General features: G+C 54.6%; 3 protein-coding genes across 3 annotated transcripts in view; 1 reads left to right on the forward strand and 2 right to left on the reverse strand.

Moving 5' to 3' along the window:
- Window positions 1-1004, reverse strand: part of LOC130574628 (zinc finger protein 316-like) — a 6007-nt gene extending 5003 nt beyond the window's left edge. The window contains exon 1 of the mRNA XM_057367963.1: window positions 918-1004. Within this exon, the coding sequence (XP_057223946.1) occupies window positions 918-1004 (87 nt within the window). The remainder of the gene's footprint in view (window positions 1-917) is intronic.
- LOC130574569 (zinc finger protein 398-like) lies at window positions 719-6578 on the reverse strand. Its single transcript, XM_057367871.1, has 6 exons — window positions 6404-6578; window positions 5564-5690; window positions 4573-4683; window positions 3864-4172; window positions 3633-3767; window positions 719-3196 (listed from the first exon to the last, which is right to left on the reverse strand). The coding sequence occupies exons 1-6, from the start codon at window positions 6503-6505 to the stop codon at window positions 1878-1880; spliced, it is 2103 nt and encodes a 700-aa protein (XP_057223854.1). The 5' UTR covers window positions 6506-6578; the 3' UTR covers window positions 719-1877.
- A 1275-nt stretch (window positions 6579-7853) lies between these two features.
- Window positions 7854-19897, forward strand: LOC130574584 (zinc finger protein 282-like). The gene is made up of 10 exons (XM_057367894.1): window positions 7854-8424; window positions 8904-9033; window positions 9263-9364; window positions 9791-9886; window positions 10151-10267; window positions 12945-13058; window positions 14149-14244; window positions 14886-14999; window positions 15160-15273; window positions 16886-19897. The coding sequence occupies exons 1-10, from the start codon at window positions 8107-8109 to the stop codon at window positions 18007-18009; spliced, it is 2325 nt and encodes a 774-aa protein (XP_057223877.1). The 5' UTR covers window positions 7854-8106; the 3' UTR covers window positions 18010-19897.
- The last annotated feature ends 1211 nt before the right edge of the window (window positions 19898-21108 follow it).

Consider the following 21108-nt stretch of genomic DNA (forward strand, 5'->3'; position numbering starts at 1 on the left):
CCATCCCAGAACAGGTCAGGTTTGAAGGGACCACAGCAGCTCTCACCTCCCTGCTCAAGCAGGGTCATCCCASAGCACAGGGCACAGGATTGTGTCCAGACCATTCTGGAGTAACTCCAGCAAGGGAGGCTCCACACCCTCTCTGGACAATCTGTTCCAGTGCTCAGGCACTGCCTCCTGTCCAGGTGGAACTTTCTKGGCATCAGTTCCTGCCTGTTGCTCTTGTCCTGTAGTCAGGTTCCACTGTAACAAGCCAGGCTCTATCAGCCCTGTCCCATCCTATCTCAATCCCCATTTTCTTCCCATTCCATCACATCCCACCCCATCCCAATGTCCATCCCATTCCCATTCACCCCCATTCCATCCATCCACATCCCCTCTCACCTTAATCCCAATCCCACCCCTATTCCATCCTCATCCCGCCCCCATCCCTGCACAGGGATCACAGCTCCAGCTCCTCAATCCCCCATGCCCAGTGACCCTCACCACCATTCAGAGACCCATCTGGAATCCCAGTCCCATCCCACGCCATTTCCATCTCAAACTGGGACTGTGGCTCCAGCCCCCCAGCAGAGAGTGACAGCCCCAGCCCAGTGTACCATTCTCACAATTCCATCATTCCATCCCATGGATCCCATTCCTGGTGCCACCCACTTAGCCAGGCCTGGCAGGACCCTCCCAGAGGCCCCTCAAGGAATTCACATTCAGAATCGTGGTTTCTACATTATCTATTGGCACTCTCCAGAAAAGAGACCCACTCCCAGCAACCCACCCACCTCACCAGGGCTCGGGAGGAAGGAGCCCCCCTCCCATGGGCTGGGGCAGGTTCCCCCATCCCCCAACCAGGGCAGGGGAACCAGAAAATGTTGCCCATCCTCCAGCCTTCATGTGGAGAGGGAGAGGGGAGAAGGTCTGACAGTGGCCTCYGGTCCCCACGAGGTCACTTTAAGATCCAGCAGCAGCATCACATCACTGGGAGGCACTTCAAGGTCCAGCAGCAGCATCCCGTTCCCGGGAGGTCACCTCGAGGTTCAGCAGCAGCAGCATTGTATTACTTTGAGGACACCTCGAAGTTCATCAGTGTATCCCATTCCTGAGAGGAGGCTTTAGAGTCCATCAGCAGCTTCCCATTCCTCACTTCAAGATCAGACAGCAGCCTCGTGTCCTAAGGACATCAACTCAAAGTCTACCAGTAGCACCCTGTGTCCAGGAGGTCACCTCAAAGTTCACCAGCAGCACCCTGAGATGTCACCTGAAGTCTCTGGGAGGTCACCTCCCAGAGTTTAAAATYTTTTATATGACTTTACTCAGGGATTTTCATTTGCCTTCACCTTGGAGAAAATAATTGTAAGGATTTTTTTAAGACATGTCACACCACTCAATGGAGATGAGCACAACATTTCAACAGATTGGGAATAGCCCCAGTGATACCCAAAAGACAACACCCATCAGCAAACATCAACAAACATCTACCCCAGACCGGGCCTCCCAGTGTGGTCCAAGACGCCTGGTCTGGGAAAAGAGAGATAAAAAGGAGGACATAATTACCATCAGAGGTGAAGAACCAATGAAGACTACACAACTTTGGACCAATCGATGAAGTTCTATGGGTTTTGACTGTATAAAATTTGGAGAAAATCTTGTAAAAATGTGTGTGTCATGGAATGATTTTCACTGCCACCCAGCCTATGTGTAGACAAAATGGTTTCTGTGGCACAWCCTGGCCAGAACAACATCCTGACCAGAGTAAAGTTGACTCTCTAACATCAAAAATGTTGTTGGAGGGTTTTTGTTTTTCCCATAGTTTTGATGACAACCTCAAATTTCAACAGCACACCCTGAGGTCCAACGGCAGCCTTCCGTTCCTGGAAGACACCTCAATGTCCAACAGCAGCGCTCCATCCCTGGAGGTTCACATCCTGGCTTCCCGCCCCATCTCCTGCTGCGGGTGCCGCCGGGATGGGCACCGGGTTGGCGCAGGGGAACGGCCGCTCCTGCCGCCTGTGGACCCTCTTGTGCGCCTTGAGGTGGGAGAACCTCTTRAAGGTCTTCTGGCAGATGCCGCACTGGTGGGGCCGGACACCCATGTGCTGCCGGACAAAGTCCGAGACCCAGGTGAAGCTCCGGTTGCAGCAGGGACACAGGATGAGGTGGTGCCCTTTGTGCCTGCGCTGGTGCACTGTGAGGAAGCTCTGGCTGGAGAAATTTTCCAGGCACTCGTTGCACGTGTACATCATATTTCCAGTTGACAGCGAGCACCTGGCAGGGCTGGGCTCCTGCCACACTGTGCTGCACTCCCTGCTCGGGGCTTGCGGCTGGGAGGATGGGCACAGCGTCTGGCTGGGACACTCCTCCGGCTTTGAGGCCTGGCAGGCCCCGTTSGCTGCCCAGGTTTGGGGCTGGGATGTTGGGCACGGCCCCTGGCTGGGACACATGTTCACATCCGAGGGCTGGCAGGTGCCATTGGCTGCCCAGGTTTGGGGCTGGGATGTTGGGCACTGGGATGTTGGGCACAGCCCCTGGCTGGAACACGCCTTCGCATCTGAGGGCTGGCAGGTGCCGTTGGCTGCCCAGCTTTGGGGCTGGGATGTTGGGCACTGTGTCCTACTGGGACACTCCTCTGGCTTTGAGGCCTGGCATGTCCCGTTAGCTGCCCAGGTTTGGGGATGGGATGCTGGGTATGGCACCTGGCTGGGACACACCTCCAGCTCTGAGGGCTGGCATGTCCCGTTGGCTGCCCAGGCACGGAGGTGCCGCCTCATTTTCTTCTTGGACATGAACTTGCGGTCGCAGTGGACGCAGACGTAGGGCACCCAGTTGGTGTGGCCACGCTGATGGATCAGGAGGTTGATCTTCAGCAGAAAGGTTTTCCTGCAGATAGGGCAGGAGTAATATTCCCGGGTGGCATTTCGCTGGCAGGCCGCCAGCCGGCCCACATAGGAGTCCTTCTCCGGCTCCTTGGGGCTGGGATCTGCCTGTTCCATCATTCCACAGACATCTGGTGTCACCTTCTTTCCTGGTTCTTCAGGAATGTCAGCCACCAGATCTTGGCCAGTATTCCCTGAATCTTTCAGACTCTCCTTTTCCAGACCTTTCTCCTCTTCCGGACTCATAGAAGGTGTTTTGGGCATTGATGGCTTCTCCTCAGCAACCTGCTCCTGCGACACCTCTGTTGGGATCCTCGTCTCAGCATCTACTGGGAATTTTTTAGAAATAAGCATCACTTTTCCATGTGGTTTCAATGCATGAACAGCAAAGAGCTTTGCTCCCACCATCCCACCTTTCCCACCCTGTTCTCAGCCAGCACAAATCCCAGCCTCGCTCTCCTCTTCCAGCTCAGTCTCTGGACTGTGTAAAAGCCAGGAACAGCCACAGCTTATCCCTGTACATACCCCAGGAGCAGTTTCAGGTGGCAAACATCATGCAAGTAGGACAGGGAACTCTGACAACCACCCTGGGGCTTCTCTGGGCAGGTGAGCCGATGCCATGCTGTGCCTTATCCCAAACAGTTTCAAGGCTGGCAACAGGATTTGCTGCCCTTTTCTGGAAACCCTGGGCCTGGAGAGAGGCCCAAGAGACCCCCACAAAGCTGCCAGCCCCACCAAGGAGGGACAGAGGTTCTGCCCCAGTACCTGCTGCAGGGAAAGGTGATGGAGAACAGTTCTGACCCATTGCWTCCTGAGAGCACACGGAGAGCAGGCAGGGAGGGGACAGGGCCGGCTGGCTGGGATCCACCGGGACAGCAGCAGCTTCCAGAGGGACGGGTGCTTTGAGGGCAAAAGGAACAAGGAAGGTGGGTGAGGAGCAGCCGGGCAGGGATCTAGAACCCCTCACAGCAGCAGTGGGATTTGCCAGGCACTCACATGTGCTGTAGTTCTCTGAGACCACTGGGTTCCCGCTTTCCTCCATCAGGTTCCCACTTTCCTCTGCCAGGTTTCCACTTTCCTTAGCTGGGCTCCCATTTTCCTCTGCCAGATTCCTGCTTTCCTCCATTGGGTTCTCGCTTTCCTCTGCCAAGTTCCAGCTTTCCTCTGTCAAGTCTCTGCTTTCCTCCGCCAGGTTCTCCTTTTCCTGTACCAGATTCCCGCTCTCCTCTGCCTCCCTGCAGCCCCCCGCCGTTGTCTCTGTCTCCAGCACTGTGTCATCACTGGTGCAGTTCTGTTGGGCCAGCTCTGTGGAGGACAAGGACATTTGGATTCACCATCAGCCAGTGGAGAACTCCAAGGAGCCAGTGTGGGATTCCATTCCACAGGGTGTCAGGATTCCTCACACCCAGCAGCTGCTGGGGTGGGGGCTTCCAGGCTACCCACATGTCCCATCAGGTGTTCCCTCACAGCAGACACCTCCCAGTCCTTGGAAATGTTCAAGGCCTGGTTGGACGGGACTTGGAGCAACCTRTGCAAGGAGAAGGTGTCCCTGCCAATGGCAGAGGGATGGAAAGAGATGAGGTTTTACGTTCATTCCAACCCAAGCYATTCTGGGATTCTGGGATTTTCAGTCCCTGGGATTGAGGCCATAGTCTCAGTGAGCAGTCAGGAGCTCYTGGCACAGAAGAAACCCAGTGTCACCCACCTACAGCCAGCTCTGGGAACACCTCTGTCGCCTCTGGCCTCGATTCTGTTGGCGTGCTCAGCTCTTCTCTTTCCAGCCATGGTAACAGCTCACGCTTGGACAGGGCACAGTCTGGGCAAGAGCAAGACAGACATCAGGGCCATGGTGGGACAGGGACTCTGCAGCCACAGCCAGGCAACAGAGCCAGTCCCAGCCCAGGACACTTCATCCCCAAGCAGGGCCGCGACGGGAATTATGGATACAGGCAGAAACAGCAGGCAGAGCTGACAGGGGAGAATGGAAAGCAGCCTGTGACAGCACCCCAGGAACAACTGCAACAAAATCCATCCTTGCTCCACCCRTGCAACAGAATTCCCCGTCCTCCCACAAATTCACCCTGCAGATAGGAAAATAGCGGGAAAGATGGGAAGGGAATGGTGAGGCTCCTGACTGTGTGTTTGCCCAAGAGCACAAGGCGAGGAACCACCTCAAATACTGACAGTAGTTCTGAGACCCTTCATGACATTGTGGAGCTGAAGCATGCCCAGGGAAGGGAACGGAGCTGGGGAATGGAGCACCAGGAGCTGGAGGGCTCAGCCTGGAGCAAAGGAGGCTCTGGGGGGACCTTCTGGCTCTGCACAAATCCCTGACAGGAGGGAGCAGCCGAGGGGAATCAGGATCTGTTCCCAGCGAACAGGATAAGAGGAAACAGCGTCAAGAGTGATTTTAGGGAAAATGCTCATGGAAGGGGGCATCCCAGCCAGGGAATTGTGGAGGTGACAATCCAGGGAGATGACAAGACCAACTGTATACCTGTTCTCCATGAGGAAAAGACACGAAGCACTTACTACCCTGTCACGTGTGTTCCTGCCACGCTCCAACCAGTGCCAGAGAGGACAGTGAAAGGAGAGGATCGTTTGAGAGCTGGAGATTCCAGTGAAAGGCAAAGAGGCAGAGAAGTGACCCCAAGAGAGCTCCCTGGGGCTGCCAAACCGGCGCAAACGCAGCCTACACAGGGACACCAGCATCTCGTAGTTGCCTTCCATGACGCTCCGGTACAGATCCCTCTGTCCCTCGTTCAGGCTCGCCCACTCCTGCCGGCTGAACCGCACTGCCACATCCTCGAACACCAAAGGGACCTGCAGCATTGGCTGGAATGTGGCACAGGGCCTCTCCCCCGAAATCTCCCAGACCCTCAGGCGCCCCAGCCCTTCAGTAGCCCCAAAAAAACCCATACGGAGTCACCCTTGCTTATTCCCAGTCTCCTAAACCTGCCTGCTCCCAGCAGCCCACTGGATTTATCCCCAGTCTCCTGTTCCCACGGCAGCTCCCAACTCCCCAGGAGTCCAATGGATTCACCCCCACAGCTTCCTGAAACCCTCTGCTGCCCCCTGAGGAGCCACCTGAACAGGCTCCCGGCCAACCGGGAACCCACTGGATTCCCCCCACAGTCTCCTGAAACCCACTGCAGCCCCTTCAGGAGCCCTCTAGGAGCCCCCAAACCGCTCCCAGACCCTCAAGAGCCCCACGGGCGATCCCCAGGCTCCCTCCCAGCCACAAATCCCCCTTCGAACAGCCCCAGAAGCGACCCCCAGGCTCCCCCTCAACCTCCCACCAGACCCAAAGTGCCCTCCCATGCTCACTCCCAGCCCTCCTCGACCCGCATCATCCCTCTAAGTGCCCCCCCAGGCTCACTCCCAACCTCCAGCCCCACAACGGCCCCATCAGTGACTCCCCCATCCCACTCCCAGCCCTCCTCGTCCCCATCACTCCCCTAAGCGCCCTCAGCCCCACAGGCGACCCCCCCTCGCCCCCTCCGGGGTCCCGCCGGTCCCCCCATCGCGGCGCTCACCCCGTGGAGCTGCAGGGCCGCGAGGGGCCGGTCCCGCAGCGCCGCCTCCGCCCGCTCCAACCGCCGCTCCAGCGCCTCGAGGCGCGCCTGGAGCTCCGCCATGGCCCCGCTCGGCTGCGGCCGGGACGGACCYGCACAGGACACGCCGCCACAGGGCTGGGTGGGATGGACGGGCGGTGGGATGGGCTGAAAGGGGCGGCACCGAGCTCCCAGAGGTGTGGGTTGGATGGATGGGCAGTGGGATAGGATGGGGAGGGATGGGGRAGGGCGGTACCGAGCTCCCAGAGGGGCGGGTTGGATGGATTGATGGATGGGCAGTGGGATGGGGTGGGTTGGGAACTGGCTGAGTGGCAGCTCCCGGAGGGTCGCGGTCACTGACACGGGGTGTGGCTGGAGGGCTGGGCTCTGCTGGGCTCGGTGTTGTTCGGCTGGTTCATCACAAACCTGGGTGTGGGGGTCGATGCCTCCTCAGGAGGGTTGCTGAGGACTCAAAGCTGGGAGGAGCAGCCAATCCCCCCGAGGGCTGTGCGGCCCTTCAGAGGGACCTCGGCAGGTTGGAGACATGGGCAAAGAGGAAACTTCTGGAATTCAGCAAGGGCGAGCACAGGTTCTGCACCTGGGGAGGAACAGCCCCAGGTACCTGCACAGGCTGGGGGGGAACTGCTGGAGCAGCTCTGCAGGGAAGGATCTGGGGGTCCTGGTGGACAAGGAGCTGTCCCTGAGCCAGCAGGCTGTCCTGAGGACAAGAGGCCAGGGGGATTGTGGGGTGCATTGGGAAGAGCATTCCCAGCAGGTCAGGAACTGATCCTGCCCCTGTGCCCAGCCCTGTAGGCACCTCTGGAGTGCTGTATCCAGCTCGGGGCTCCTCAGCACAGGAAGGACATGGAGCTCCTGGAGCGGGGCTGGCAGAGGCTGTAGAAATGAGGAAAGGTCTGGAGCATCTTTGTGCCCGGGAAGGGCTGAGGGAGCCAGGGCTGCTCAGCCTCCAAAGGAGCCCCAGCCCAGAGGGGCCCTCGGCCCTGGGTGTCCCTGGGTGTCCCTGGGTGCAGGGAGGGCTCCGAACAGCGCCCAGCGATGGCACCGGAGGGACGGGCAGGCACTGAGCCCAAGGAGCTCCCCCTGCACAGGAGGTAGCACTTCTGCCCTGGTCGGGGACTGAGCTGGGACAGAGCCCAGAGAGGGGCTGGAGTGTCCTCTCTGGGATATTCCAGAACTGTCTGGGTRTGATCCTGAGCCCTGTGCTCTGGGATGGCCCTGCTGGAGCAGGGGGATGGCACCAAGTGCCCATTGTGGTCCCTTCCAGCCTGACCCATTCTGGAATTCTGGGATTCTGTGACTCGCGGGGAGGCGCCGCTGCGGTGGAACCCCGGGGGGTTTGCTGCCCCTTCCCGGTGACTGACAGCTGTCAATCACTGCGGGGGCTGCCGGCCGGCGGGGGTCGCTGTGGCGGCGGCGGAAGCGGAGGAGGAAGAGGAAGCGGCGCGTCTTGGCGGCAAGGAAAGGCGCAGGGACGGCAGGAGCGGCGGCGGGGAAGGGTCGGTCCCGAGCGGAGCGCTCCGGCTCCGGTCCAGGAGGGACGGGAAGGACCGGGCCGGACCCGGTGTGCGGCAGCGGCCAAACCGGGGCTCTCCTGCCCCTCTCCCTTCCCTTGCCCGGCCCCGGTGCCGCAGGCTCTCGCTGCGCTCCGTGTCTCCGGTGCGGGGATGGAGCTGGCGGGCGGCAGCACCATCTCGCTGTGGACCGTGGTGGCGGTSGTGCAGGCGCTGGAGCGCAGCGTGGCCGCACACGCGTCCCGCCTCTTCAGCCTGGAGCACCGTGCCGGGAACAGCGAGAAGAAGCACTTGGACTGCGAGAAAGTGGTCGGGGAGTTGGGGAACCGGCTGGAGAGCAAGTGCGCGGCGCTGGACACCCTCATCCAGGAGTACGGGCGGCTCCAGCAGCGCCTGGAGAACATGGAGAACCTGCTGAAGAACAGGAATCTCTGGATCCTGCGGCTGCCCTCCGGGATGGAGGCCCCCAAGGTAACGGGTCTTTGAGAGGTCTGGGGGGAGCATGGACAAAGCAGAGGMTCCTCTGCTCCTCACCTCTCCCGGTAGCCTTCCCCCATGGAAATCATTCCATGAACTCGTGCCAAGACTCCTTCTGTCGCCTGTCGTGCGAAGGCACAAAGCTGGAAGTGATTGCTCTTGTGTATTGTTATGTTCAGCTGGTTTTCCCTACAAAAGGATGGTTTGTCGTGTTTTTACCSACACAGGAAGCTCTTCCCCACTCTGAGGTTCCCAGTGGGATCAGGCTCCGCACAGGGGAAGTAAGAATATTGTGGAATGCACAAATCAATCTCCCAAAGTTTAGCAAAGATCCAAACTGTTACTCTCAGTGTCCAGAGGATGCCCCGAGGCAGGAATTTCCTTTCCCTGATGCCTGGTAGCAGGGCTAAATAAGAAGCAGGATTCTCTGTGTTCCAGGAATGGTACAGACTGTGTCACTTTTTGGATTGCAGGCTCAGGCTGCRGCACTGGAAAGTGATGCTACTGGCTTTTCCACTCCAGAGTGGGAGAACCTGGAGGAGTGGCAGAAAGAGCTCTATGGAAAGGTGCTGGCAGGGAAGAAAGAAGCCCTGGTCCTGCTGGGTGAGTGTCGCTGTTGGGTCAGTTATCCGCGCTTCCAGACTGGCTCTGGTGAGGGAATACTTCCCACACCTGGGAAGCAAATTGTGGGAACACAGTGAGGCTGGTGTGTGACTCTCTGTGCTTCCCAGCTGTGTGTTGTAGCTGATGGAGCTGCTTTGGGGAGCACAGCAGGGTGTGTTCCTCCATGTGCATGCAGCATGGAAATATTCCTTTCCCTGTTCCTTGTCAGATGATGTCATCTCTGAACCTGCCCTCCTGTCCCGGCTCCAGGGAGGAGAAGCACCCTGCAGTGAGGAGGAAGCAGCTCCTGGAGAGATCCCAGCAGAACCAGGTGCAAGCAAGGGACGAATTAAAGCTTGAATTCGGGGGGTGAGGGTTGTGTGGTGCTGTCACCAGACAGAGGCTGTCACAAGGTGATCATCCTGGTTTGTCCAGAGAGAACTTGTTGGATCGCAGAAGGAGCAGATTCAGGGGGAATAACTGTGAGAAAAATGTAACAGGTTTGATTTTTAGGATTAGAAATTGGGAAGAAATTCTTGGCTGTGAGGGKCGTGAGGCCCTGGCACAGGTTGCCCTRTGGCTGCCCTATCACTGGAAGTGTCCAAGGYCACATTGGACAAAGCTTGGAGCAACCTGGGATAGTGGAAGGTGTCCCTGTCTATGGCAGGGGTTGGAACAAGAYTATCTTGAAGGTCCCTTCCAACCCAAACCCTCCTGGGATTTCACAATCCGATTCCATGATTTCTGTCATTGGCAGAGGCTCTGCTGTTTGAACTCAATGTGAGCAGCTGGAACAGCACAGAAGCACAGGAAAACCAGGAGGGAAGAACAGAGCTGGCTGAACCTGGACATGGTGAGAGCTGTGGGAGGACCTGGGCTCGAGGGTGTGAAGGACCCTGTGGAGCTTGGGGGTACAGGGGGAAGCGTTTCCCTGCAAGACAGAGCCGAGCTCCCAGAAGCAGGAATGGGAGGTGCTGGAGAGCTCGCCTGTGGCAGCAGGGTGGGTGGGTGGGCACAAACTTCTTGGGGCAGCAAGGGAGGAGTCCAGTGGTGCTGTGGTAACCAGTAAAAGGTGTTCCTCTTCCCCAGTAAAGGAGTTTTCTCTTTTGCTCGGCAGACTGCAGCATTCCAGAGCCGAGTTTTGCGTTCACCGTGAAGCAGGAAAAGGAGGAAGCACCGTATGCAAAGGAGCAAGGAGCCATGGAGGGCATGGAGTTCTCCGAGCTCGATGTGGGTGAGTTCCCTGTGATCCCACAGCATGCTGTGCTGCCAGAGATGTGGGAATCCCTGACATTCCTGCCGAGGGACACTGTGTGGTGGGATGTGGGGGCTGAGGAGGGGCAGGCGAGGCAGTGGGGAGAGAGCAGGAGCCATGCTGAGGGGCAGGGTGCCTATGGATAGTTTTGTTGTTGGGAAGGTTAAAATGCTGGGAAGATGAGGTGCTGCAGGTGAGGACACTGGCACGCTGTTGGCCTCCAGAGTCCCTGTCAGTGCTGTCACAAGAATAGTAAAATACTACAATTTGCAGACAGATATTTAGACCAAAATATAGAGGGTCAAGAGGAGGAAATTTGAAAATAAGTGGAATTAACAAATCAAAAGAGCTAAATAATAATGACCACATGATTATTTAGGTCAGATGGAGCTTTCCTTGCCAGGGAAAACTTATCCTTACTGGCTCACAATAAAATTTGGGTTTTCAGTCAAAATACTCRGTTGTAAAGAGCATTCTTAGCTTGCTCTCATCCAAGAATCTGTGGGTTCTGTGGGATGTCAGATTATTTGAATGGAGCTGTTCCATCCTGATGAAGTCTATGGAATCAACAGTTCATCTCACATCAGAATTTTACAGGGAGATCCYTTTGACTTGATGGTGTCGTGGCAGCATCTCAGAATGGAGTTGTTGGGGCTCCTGCTGCATTTCATCTCCTTGTGGATTTAATTGTTGGATACAGACACCAAGTTCCACTCAATCTCTGCTTAGTCAGATCTGACTCAGGAACAAACGTGTTCAGAACTCTCCCTAAAATTTTGGCCAATTGCTGCTTTAGTACAGGAAGAGGGAAAATTACACTCTGTTTTTTGGTCCAGTTAGAATTTGGTTCATTTTATAGCTTCATTTTATTTTATGTTCTTAGTGCCCTAAATTGCAGGATAATGTTGAGGCAGCGGCTTCCTGCTGGCACAGAGCTGGGTTTGGTGGGATATTGGGGAAGAATTCCTGTCTGTGAGGGTGGGGAGGCCCTGGCACAGGGTGCCCAGAGAAGCTGTGACTGCCCCTGGCTTCCTGGAAGTGTCCAAGGCCAGGCTGGACAGGGCTTGGAGCAGCCTGGGACAGTGGACTGCCATGGCAGAGGGTGGCACTGGATGAGGTTTAAGGTCCTTTCCCACCCAAACCTTACTAGGATTCTGTAAGACTGCAATAAACAGGCAAAATTGTGGCTGCATAAAGCAGTGGAGGGACGTTTGCAATTCCCTTGTGACCAGAATATCCTGAGTTTCATTCGGGATCATCTCAGCAGCACTCCTGAATTATTCTACAGACACCCTGAGGTGCTCTTTCTGGGCTGTTTCTGTATTTTTCATTCTCCGTGTTTCATCTCTYTTTGAAGCTGCCTTTGATAGCAGAGGTGACGCTGTATTTTACATGTCAGTCACAGTTTCCCAATTCCAGCCCAGCTCTCCTGAATTCTAGAGACAAATACATATATTTATAACAAATATCGGAGCTATTTTGGGATTTGTGTTGTTTGAATTGCAAAAATAGAGCCCTGAACTCAAGACAAAATCTGAAGTGACACAGAAAGGCGCTGCTTTTCTAGGACTGAGAGGAAGAATAGGAGTTGTCCCTGTGCACAGGCAGAGTGCCTGCAGCAATCACAGAATCACCRAATTGTTGAAGTTGGAAAAGGGCTCTGAATATAAGGTCTAAGCATTCTCCAGCACTGCCAAGGCCACCACTGRCTCATGTCCCCAAGTGCCACATCCGCATGGCTTTTAAATCCATCCAAGGATGGGCACTCCACCACTGCCCTGGGCAGCTGTGCCAGGGATGGGCAACCCTTTCCAGGAAGGAATATTCCCAGTATCCAACCCAAATGGATAGGAACCTCAATCCCTCACTGCTCTAAAAGAATCCACAAGTGCCTTTGGCTCAGAAAGGATCCCTGATCCCTGATGGCTCTGAGGGGACTCTAGGCCCTCACAGCTCTGAGAAGATCCCTGATCCTTCACTGCTTTGAGGGCACCCCATTCTGTCATGGCTGTGAGAGGATCCCTGTTCCCTCATGGCTCTGAGAGGATCCCTGTTCCCACATGGCTTTGAGAGCATTCCTGTTCTCTCAGGGCTCTGAGATGACCCTTTTTCCCTCATGGCTCTGAAAGAATCCCTGTTCCCTCGTGGCGCTGAGGGAATTGCTGATCCCTCGCAGCTCTGAGGGGATCCTCAATCCCTCATGGTTCCATGTGGACCCCGATCTCTCACAGCTCTGAGTGGATCGTGAGGGGGATCCTGATCCCTCATTGCTTGAGGATCCTGTGCTGTCATGGCTCTAAGAGGACCTCAACCCCTCACGGCTCTGCTGTGACCCCGGCCCCTCACAGCTCTGAGGGGACCCAGCCCTTCATGGCTCTGAGGGGACCCCGACTCCTCATGGTTCTGAGGGGACCCCAGCCCTTCAGGCTCTGAGGGGCCCTTAACCCCTCACAGCTCTGAGGGGCCCTGGCCCTTAATGGCTCTGAGGGGAACCCAGCCTCTCATGACTCTGAGGGGAACCCAGCCTCTCATGGCTCTGAGGAGACCCCGACCCCTCATGGTTCTAAGGGGCCCTTAACCCCTCATGGCTCTGAGGGGACCCCAGCCCTTCATGACTCTGAGGGGACCCCGGCCCTTCACAGCTCTTTCCCCACAGGACCGGACGCCGCTGGACAGAGCGCCCAGGCCCCGGCGGAGGGTGGGCCCCAGCCAAGGGCCTGGAGCTGCGAGGACCTGGACAGGAGAGGGGATCCCGTGGAGGCCGGCACTGGTGAGTGGCGTTGGGGCCGATGGGGTAGAGGGAGGGGGGCACCGAGCACCCACCAGGTTTTGGGAATGTTGGGGTGTGGGTGGTGTTTCAGCCTGGAGCAAAGGAGGCTCCAGGGCGACCTTGGGGCTCTGCACAACTCCCTGACAGGAGGGGGCAGCCGGGGGTGGGTCGGGCTCTGCTCCCAGGGAACAGGGACAGGAGGAGAAGCTGTCCCTGCCTCAGGCTGTGCCAGGAGAGGTTCAGKTTGGATACTGGAAAAATTCCTTTCCTAAAAGGCTTGTCGGGACCTGGCACAGCTGCCCAGGGCAGGGATGGAGTGTCCATCCCTGGAGGGATGTAACAGCCCYGTGGATGTGGCACSTGGGRACATGGGTTGGTGGTGACCTTGGCAGTGCTGGGAAATGCTTGGACTTGATGACCTTATAGGCCTTTGTCCAACCTCAGCAATTCCATGATTCTCTGACCAGCCTCTCTCCAAGGCGCTTGTTGTGCCAAGTGGTCTTCCAAATACAGCTATCAGGCTTTCCATCCCTGCCAGCCTTCCCAGGATCTCCATCACACCCTTCCTTTCCCTCTCCTGGGAAATTCATCAGTCCCCTTGGCCAGATCTGCACGGTAAAGGTGCAGAGCACTGGCCCATCTGCTTTTTTTTATTCCACAGAGTTTTGTTTTCTTTTTTCACTAAGTTTCATAAGTTATTCTCTAAGAGCTCTTTTCTCGCATTTCTCTGATGGGTGAGAAGTGGTGTGTAACTGAGCGGGATTGAAAAGGAAACAACAACAGAGCTCTAGCGGCACCAGGAGAGAAATGAAACCCAAGGACAAGAATTCGAGTGGCTCTGGCCTCTCCCAGGGCCATGGAGAACGTGTTTTCACTTGCATAAAAATTGCGTGTGTTTCTCGGGCTCAAGACATCTGCTGAGGGTTTTGTAACATTTCAGGTCTGTTCAGAGGCCTTGGTCAGCAGGAACTAGAATGGAGTGAGGCTTTCTCTGGAATGTGAGCTAGAACAGAGCAGATCTGCCTGGGCTGGGCTGACAGCTGGAATGAGTTTTGTATGGTATTAACATAACACTGGTGCCTGTTAGCAGAAAACAGCATAATCCAGATTAAGCGAGAGGAAGAGTTGGGTACTGCAGATGGAGAGGAGGAGGAGGCTGCAGAAGCTCCTGGARAGCCCTSSCCAGGTGAGTAACTGCATACYTTGGAGRGAAAGCAAAAGARAGGGATTAAATTTCAGGTTGTGTGKGGGRYTTTTSCCCACCTGTGCTCGTGTGCTCCAAATATTTTAGAAGTTTTGGGCAGCCTTGCCAGCAGTCCCAACAGGTGAGGACTGATGTTGACTTTCCGTCCTCAGGGACGTTTTGGAATTGCGGAGTACGTGGCTGGTTTTTATCCAAGAGTGGATCCTCCCCTAAATTCCTTCATGTTGCCTTTTTCATCCTCCCTTCTCTTCTGAGGTTTTCCTGGGTACAGGAACACACAGACCCTTCAGAAAGGCTGCAGAGCCCAGGCCCTGCTCTTTGCCCTCTCATTTGGAACCTCTTTGATTTGCAAATAAACTCTGYTTTGCAGATTTTCTTCACTCTTTACAAAGGGTGGCAGTGCTGCCTGTTGACTCCACTGGGATTGTACTTGGCTTCCTGTATTTGGATCACACTGGGGTTTTTAGACCTTTCCAACAGGTTTCCTGAAGAAACTGGGCTTAGAAGAGCTTGGCTTGGGGAACCAGACTCCAAACAAAGCCCAGACCAGAGCAGGTGTTCAGCCTTGTGAAATCCTGAGCTTGGGCAGGTCTGATGCACTTCTGGATTTTCTCTCTTAGGAGAGCGAGGGTTTTACGAGCCTGAGGCACCCAGTCAGACCAGGAAAGGCAATGAGATGGATGTCAGGGAGCTGCCAGGCACAGAGGGTGAGGAGTTCCCAAGAGATCCTGACCCAGGTGAGCATCTGGCAAAAACTCCGCTGCAGGAATTACCCCTTAATGGCTCTTCATGTTGTGTCTTCCCTGATGCTGTGTTACTGCTGTGCGTTCCCAAATTATCCGTGCTTTGTGTCTTCCTCGGTGTTCCTCAGTTGTGTAAATTCTCCCCAATGAACAGGATTTCAAACTTATGCAACGGATGTTTCATCGTGGATTAAACAAGAGGAGGAGCCACCCTGCCCCGAACAACAGGACTTGGAGAAAGAGAAAATCTCTGCAGATCCAAGTACAGGTCAGTAATGGATTTTAGCTGACATTTCAGGGACAGTAAATCTAGTTTAGAGTATTTTTTAATACTATATAAAATATCACAACCTTATGATGTAAATGATGAGAGAACTGGGACAAATCTTGGTCTGCTGGTTAGTATTTGGTCACAAAAATTTTGGGTTCTGTCAGCTGAAGASGCTCCTTCCTCCAGAGCCAGCCAAAAGCTGTCAGAGGCACTGGCTTGGGCTCGTGTGTTGGGGCAAGCCCAGAGCTGTGCTCAGGCTGCAGGGTCGAGTTTGTGCTGCTTTTACCTGGATAAAAACCTGGCTGAGGGCTGAGCCCACATAGGGCTGGGCAAGGGAGTGACATCAACTGGTGGCCAGTGAGCAGTGGTGTCCCTAGGGCTTAGTACTGGGGCCAGCTCTGTTTAATGTCTTTAAACAATGTGGATGAGAGGATGGAGGGTACCCTCCGTTCTTTTTATGGACAGGATCCCCCCTGAATACAAGTTTCTTACTTTCCATGCAGTCACTTCTTTCAGTCACTTCTTTTGGAAACAGGTTAGAGGCTTTGGGGATTTTTCGTTCCCCCGCATAATCCATTCACTTCTTGCTGCCTTTGTGCTGTGTTGCACTTGTCTCAGGAGCTCCAACAAGGACATTTGTCCCAGAAACTGCTGCCCTATCTCCACATGGTCCCCCCTTCTCTAGCCAAATCTTGTTCTTTCTCATGGCATGTTAATCAACAGTCCTTGGTTGGCTCCGTGGCCATCCAGTTATCAGTGTTTGGGACAAACACATTCCTTTATTTTCTGGGAATCGGGAGCTCAGCAGGTCTCACTTGGGACCACAGTTTATAGGGTTGCAAGAAAGTGGGCTTTAATCACAGTGATTTTCCACCCTGGCTACAATTCRAGTCAGTGACTTTCTTATAAAGTTCAATAACAAAAATATTATTCCACTTGGGTTGTTATTCAGGCAAGAAAAAAAAATAAATTTCCAAGGCTATTCATTAAAAGACCGGTGCTCATTAGATAACACTAATTCCTGAAAGCAGAAACAATTCCTTGTTTCTGGTAAGCTCAGGAGGACAGGTTTAGGCTGGATATCTAGAAAAGGTTCTTCTCCCAGGTGGGGTGGGGCACTGCCCAGGCTCCCCAGGGAATGGATACAGCCCCCAAGCTGCCAGAGCTCCAGGAGTGTTTGGACAGCGCTCTCAGGCACAGGGTGGGATTGTTGTGGTGTCTGTGTAGGGCTGGAGGAKTGACTGGATGATCCCTGTGGGTCTGTTCCAGCTCAGATTCCATGGTTCTGTGACTCACTGAACTGGCTCCAGGGCCTTGCTTGGACCCTGCTCCTGGAGATTCTCAGTGGAGTGTCTGGGGGCACCGAGGTGGGGCAGTGTCTGGTCTGTCACAGGGCTCAGATGTTTTGAGTGAGAGGCTGAATGTGAGACTGCAGCAGTGATTTTTTTATGTAGATTTAAAAAAGCACAGTTGAAAAAAGTCCTTCTGTTTTCCTGGAGATTGTTTCAGTGGATGCTGTGTTTTTTCCTCCTCCCATCAGTATTAATGATGTGGGCTGGGAGGCACATTCTTATGTCTGAATTAAAAGGCTCCAAAATCTCTGTTTCAGATGACAACGTGAAGAGGGACCATCCAGCAGATTGCTTTGGGACCAATGATTCAGAGGTACCAAGAAGCCTGGGAGAGGGCTTTCCCAAGGATCCCAGCCATGGAGGGACATGGGACAGTCAGTGGAACTCAGAAATRATGGAAGCAAACGCCACTGGGAATGGGAACGGCCTTGGAAGTGATGCTCAGTACGATTTCTTTAGTGCTCAGGAGAAGAGCCTTGAAAAGAGGCCATGTGTGTATAAGTGTGAGAGAAACACCCCACAGCAGGACCAGCCTCTGGCTCCCCAGGGAGAAGGGGAGATGTTTCCAGGCCCCACATGTGAAAGGGTGTTCTCTTTGCTGCACTCCCACCCGGGAGAGACGGGAATGGGCCCTGGAGAGACAGGAATGGGCCCAGGAGAGACGGGAATGGGTCCGGGAGAGACGGGAATGGGTCCGGGAGAGACGGGAATGGGCCCGGGAGAGATGGGAATGGGCCTGAGAGAGACTGGAATGGGCCCGGGAGAGATGGGAATGGGCCCAGGAGAGATGGGAATGGGCCCAGGAGAGATGGGAATGGGCCCAGGAGAGACTGGAATGGGTCCGGGAGCCGCTTTCACCTCCTGTGAGGGGCCGGGGCCCCGCTCCAAGTGTGGAGAGACTGCCCTGGGCACAGCCAGGCCCTGGGAGCAGGACAGGCTGGGTGCAGAGGAACCTGCTGAGAACGAGGAGAGCTTCCCCAGGGACACRGCAGGAGCCAGCCCCTGCTGGGAGCCACCCGTGGCCCGGGGGAGCCCAGCCCAGCCCCAGAGCCAGGGCCGGGGCAAATCCTACATTTGCAGCGCCTGTGGAAAAAACTTCGTGTGCCATTCCTGGCTCGTTAGGCACCAGACAAGTCACACGGGAGAGAGGCCCTACAAGTGCTCCAAGTGTGACAAAACCTACAGGAGGAAGGATTACCTCCTGAACCACCAGCGCCGGCACACGGGAGAGAGGCTTTTCCACTGTCCTCTCTGCAGCAAAAGGTTTGTGCTCAAGAGGAGCCTGCTGAAGCATCAGGAAGGTCACATGCAGGACACACACGTGCCGCTGGTCAGCTGGTCCTGCAGGAACATCGGGGGCTCCGAGATGCATTCCATATAGGACATCCCTCACAGTCCCCTCAGTGTCCCCTCGCTGGGCCAGGGCAGCACCCCCAGCTCTGTGACAGGCTGTGGCAGCAGGAGGAGGCTGTGGAACGGCCATCCCGAGCCCCTCCCAGGAAAATGGAGGTGGTTGGGGGTTATTTTCCACGTTAGACAGCATTCACCGGTGCCTGTGGATTTGGGGAGGTGTTGGAGTCTGGAGGTCCTGCTGGCTCTGAATGGGGGAGAGAAATCACGTTGACAATGGGAACAATTTGTGATGTGTGTTACCAAGAAGAGTTGCCTGAATAGAGAGCAAATGTYTGAACTGTTATCCCAGGAGTCCGGAGTCTTTGGGCTGGGCTGGGAACAAGTGAGTTAAAGAGATGTTAACTGTCCATTAAATGAGTGAAACAGTCAGGAAACCCACTTGGGTGAAATGCTTTGGGAAAGGAAGTGTTGTCCCTGTGGCAAACAGAAGGAAGGCTGCAGAGCCTGAGAGGCAGTTTATTCCCACTGTTAAATCCTGGGGCTCCACGCTGAACCCCAAGGGAGAATTCCTGAAGGGTGAGATCCTTACTGGGAGTTGTAAAATGATTGGGGAAGCCTGGAATAGGGTTTCAATTTTACACAGCCTTGAAATTGTGTTGCATTTATTTTCCCACATTGTTACCAGTCTTCTGTGYTTGTTCAATTTTCCAAATCCTGTGAAAGCAGAACATGGAGATGCTGCAGAACTCTGGGAAACAAGGAGTTAATGAGCTGTTGTGTCCCAAACACTGATAACAAGATCTGCTGGGGAGGGGGCCATGTGGGGGCAGGGCAGCTCTGCTCCTCCAGCCTCCCCTCTGGGTCTGTTGTGTCCCATTCCCAAGGGGGTAGAAGCTCCCAAGGTCTGTAGATGCCCGTGGTCAAAAAGGAGTGACAGATGTTTAGAGGGGTCCAGAAAAGCTCACCAAGTTTTATTAGCAAATTCCACGCTCACCACGGGAATTGGTATCTCCRCCCTTATCTTCTGGTAGTAAAAGARATAAAAAGGTAAAAGGAAAGAGGGAATAGAAAGGGAAATCAGAGAGGAGAAGGGGAGGAGATCACCTGGYTCCAGCATTGATCCAGCTGACAATGTCCAGGATCSCAGAGGTGCCCCTGTGAACACTGTATCACCTTTTTATAGCCAAGTTTTCCCAACCCTGGGGCTATTTTTTTTCACAGTTGAGCAGACACAATCCATCCCTCTGGATCCTTCTAGRAATGGTTTTGGGGGTCTTTGGTGGCTTTTATCCCCTCCAAACTGATCAATTTTGTTTGCCTTGTGCTGTTCCATGCTGTGCTTACCTCCAGGAGCCAGAGCAAGGGTGTCTGTCCCAGAAAAGCGCTCTCCCACCTCYGTGTGCCCCCCTTCTCCAGCCCAATCCTGTCCTTTCCCATCTCCATGGCCCATTCTGTGTCACACATAACAGTCCTTGGCTGGCCCTGTAGCTGTTGGTGTTTGAGACACGCACACGGACCCCTTATCTCCTGGCCTTCTGCAGAATCCTAAATGATAAATTTAGGCCTGAAGAATCATCAGCTTGGGACTCTTATTTGCTTCAGCAGAATGCAGGGAAAGAGATTTACTGGGGAATTTAGATAGGAAAAAGCGTGGTAGAGAGAAACAAGACCCAAGAGAGGAAATAGAAGGGAGGAAAAGAGCTGAATTATTGCTGTCAGTGAAAACTGGGCAGCTGTAGAAACAGTTACAGGAAGAAAATGAGGAAGAAAACCCCAAAACTGGAAAAGATCAGAGGGGCCAAAAATACCAGAGGGTCCCCCTCTGCAGCCACACCCTGTTCCAGTTTGTCCCTTGTTAYCCTATTGGGACACAGCAACATATCAACTCTTGGGATGTACCTGGAATGCTACACCCCTGGGTGCTGCTGACAGTGTTGGGACCCACAGCTCTTACTGGGGCCAACTCAGCTGGCCCCAGAAACTGGAACTCCAGAAATTCACTTTCCTGCCACTGCTGGATTTTGCCATTGTGGTACATTAATAATTTTTAAAACAATGAGTGCAGGTACTGTAGCCTCTGGAATTCTTTTGGGGTTAAGGTTGGCAGGCTGCTCCTTCTTACCCAAGAGCCATAAATTAACCTRAGCAGTTTGGCACAGGAATTTTTAACTCTTTGCCCTCTGGGTCCTACACCAGCATCCTGCTAGGTTAATATTTGATATTGTGTTCCCGTGTCCATTAGAAATTTTATTAATTGTTGACAAGAATCAGCTGGAATCTGAATGTGCAGGCCATTATTCTGGCTGCACGGATCAGACTCCGCTTGCTGGATGTCTGGCTGTTAAGGAAATGTCCCTGTCTGACCATGCAGGAGCMRCTCTGAAGTCACAGCCAAGCATACCTGACTTGGGACCGGCTCCYGTGAGCCGATGGGTCCCTATTTGATCCCACTCCACACTCACACGGGGTCCCTCGCCGACTCCATCCCAGATTTCCCATAGCAGAGCRATGGGAAATTGGGCACCTGGATCCTTAAAATAATTAAAATACAGCAAACAGGAAACAGCTCAAAGTGGTGCATCCAAGGAGGGATCCCAAACAAAGGAATTCCACCCCCCACCTTCCCCCCCGGCTTTTCCCCCCCTGCAGTCTAAAGTGGCAATGTGGGATGATTAGCGCCTGATGTGTCCCTGAGTGTCCCTCCCTGCGCCCTTTGTTATGGAAAGGTCGGCAGTTCCCGGCCCTTGTCTTCCCCTCGGCAGCGCCCRAGGTGTTCTTGCAAATCGATACTTGGGTGGGATCGATGGGGCTCGTTTTTCATGCGCGATTTTCTGCTCCATCCCCGAGGTCCAGGAGATTCAGGGGCTGTTGGAGGAGGTAAGGAATGATTTTTGACCCGGTTCTCGGGATCACGCCAGGTTTCCATCCCGTTCTGCAGGGTAACAAATTTTCTAATCTGTGCAATTGTAGCAGCCAGGGCTTCAAGGAGTTAAGGCGCTGCTGTGTCCCAAGCACTGATAAGGGGCAGGATGGAACAGGATGTGGCTGGAGAGGGGGGCACGGGAGATAGGGCAGCACCGTTCCGGAAGCCGACTTCTCCTCCGGGGCGCGGAGACACCACAAATGG

This window comes from Malurus melanocephalus, unplaced genomic scaffold (genome assembly GCF_030028575.1).
Source record: "Malurus melanocephalus ecotype Western Australia unplaced genomic scaffold, MMel_1.1 scaffold_86, whole genome shotgun sequence".
Classification (NCBI taxonomy): domain Eukaryota; kingdom Metazoa; phylum Chordata; class Aves; order Passeriformes; family Maluridae; genus Malurus; species Malurus melanocephalus.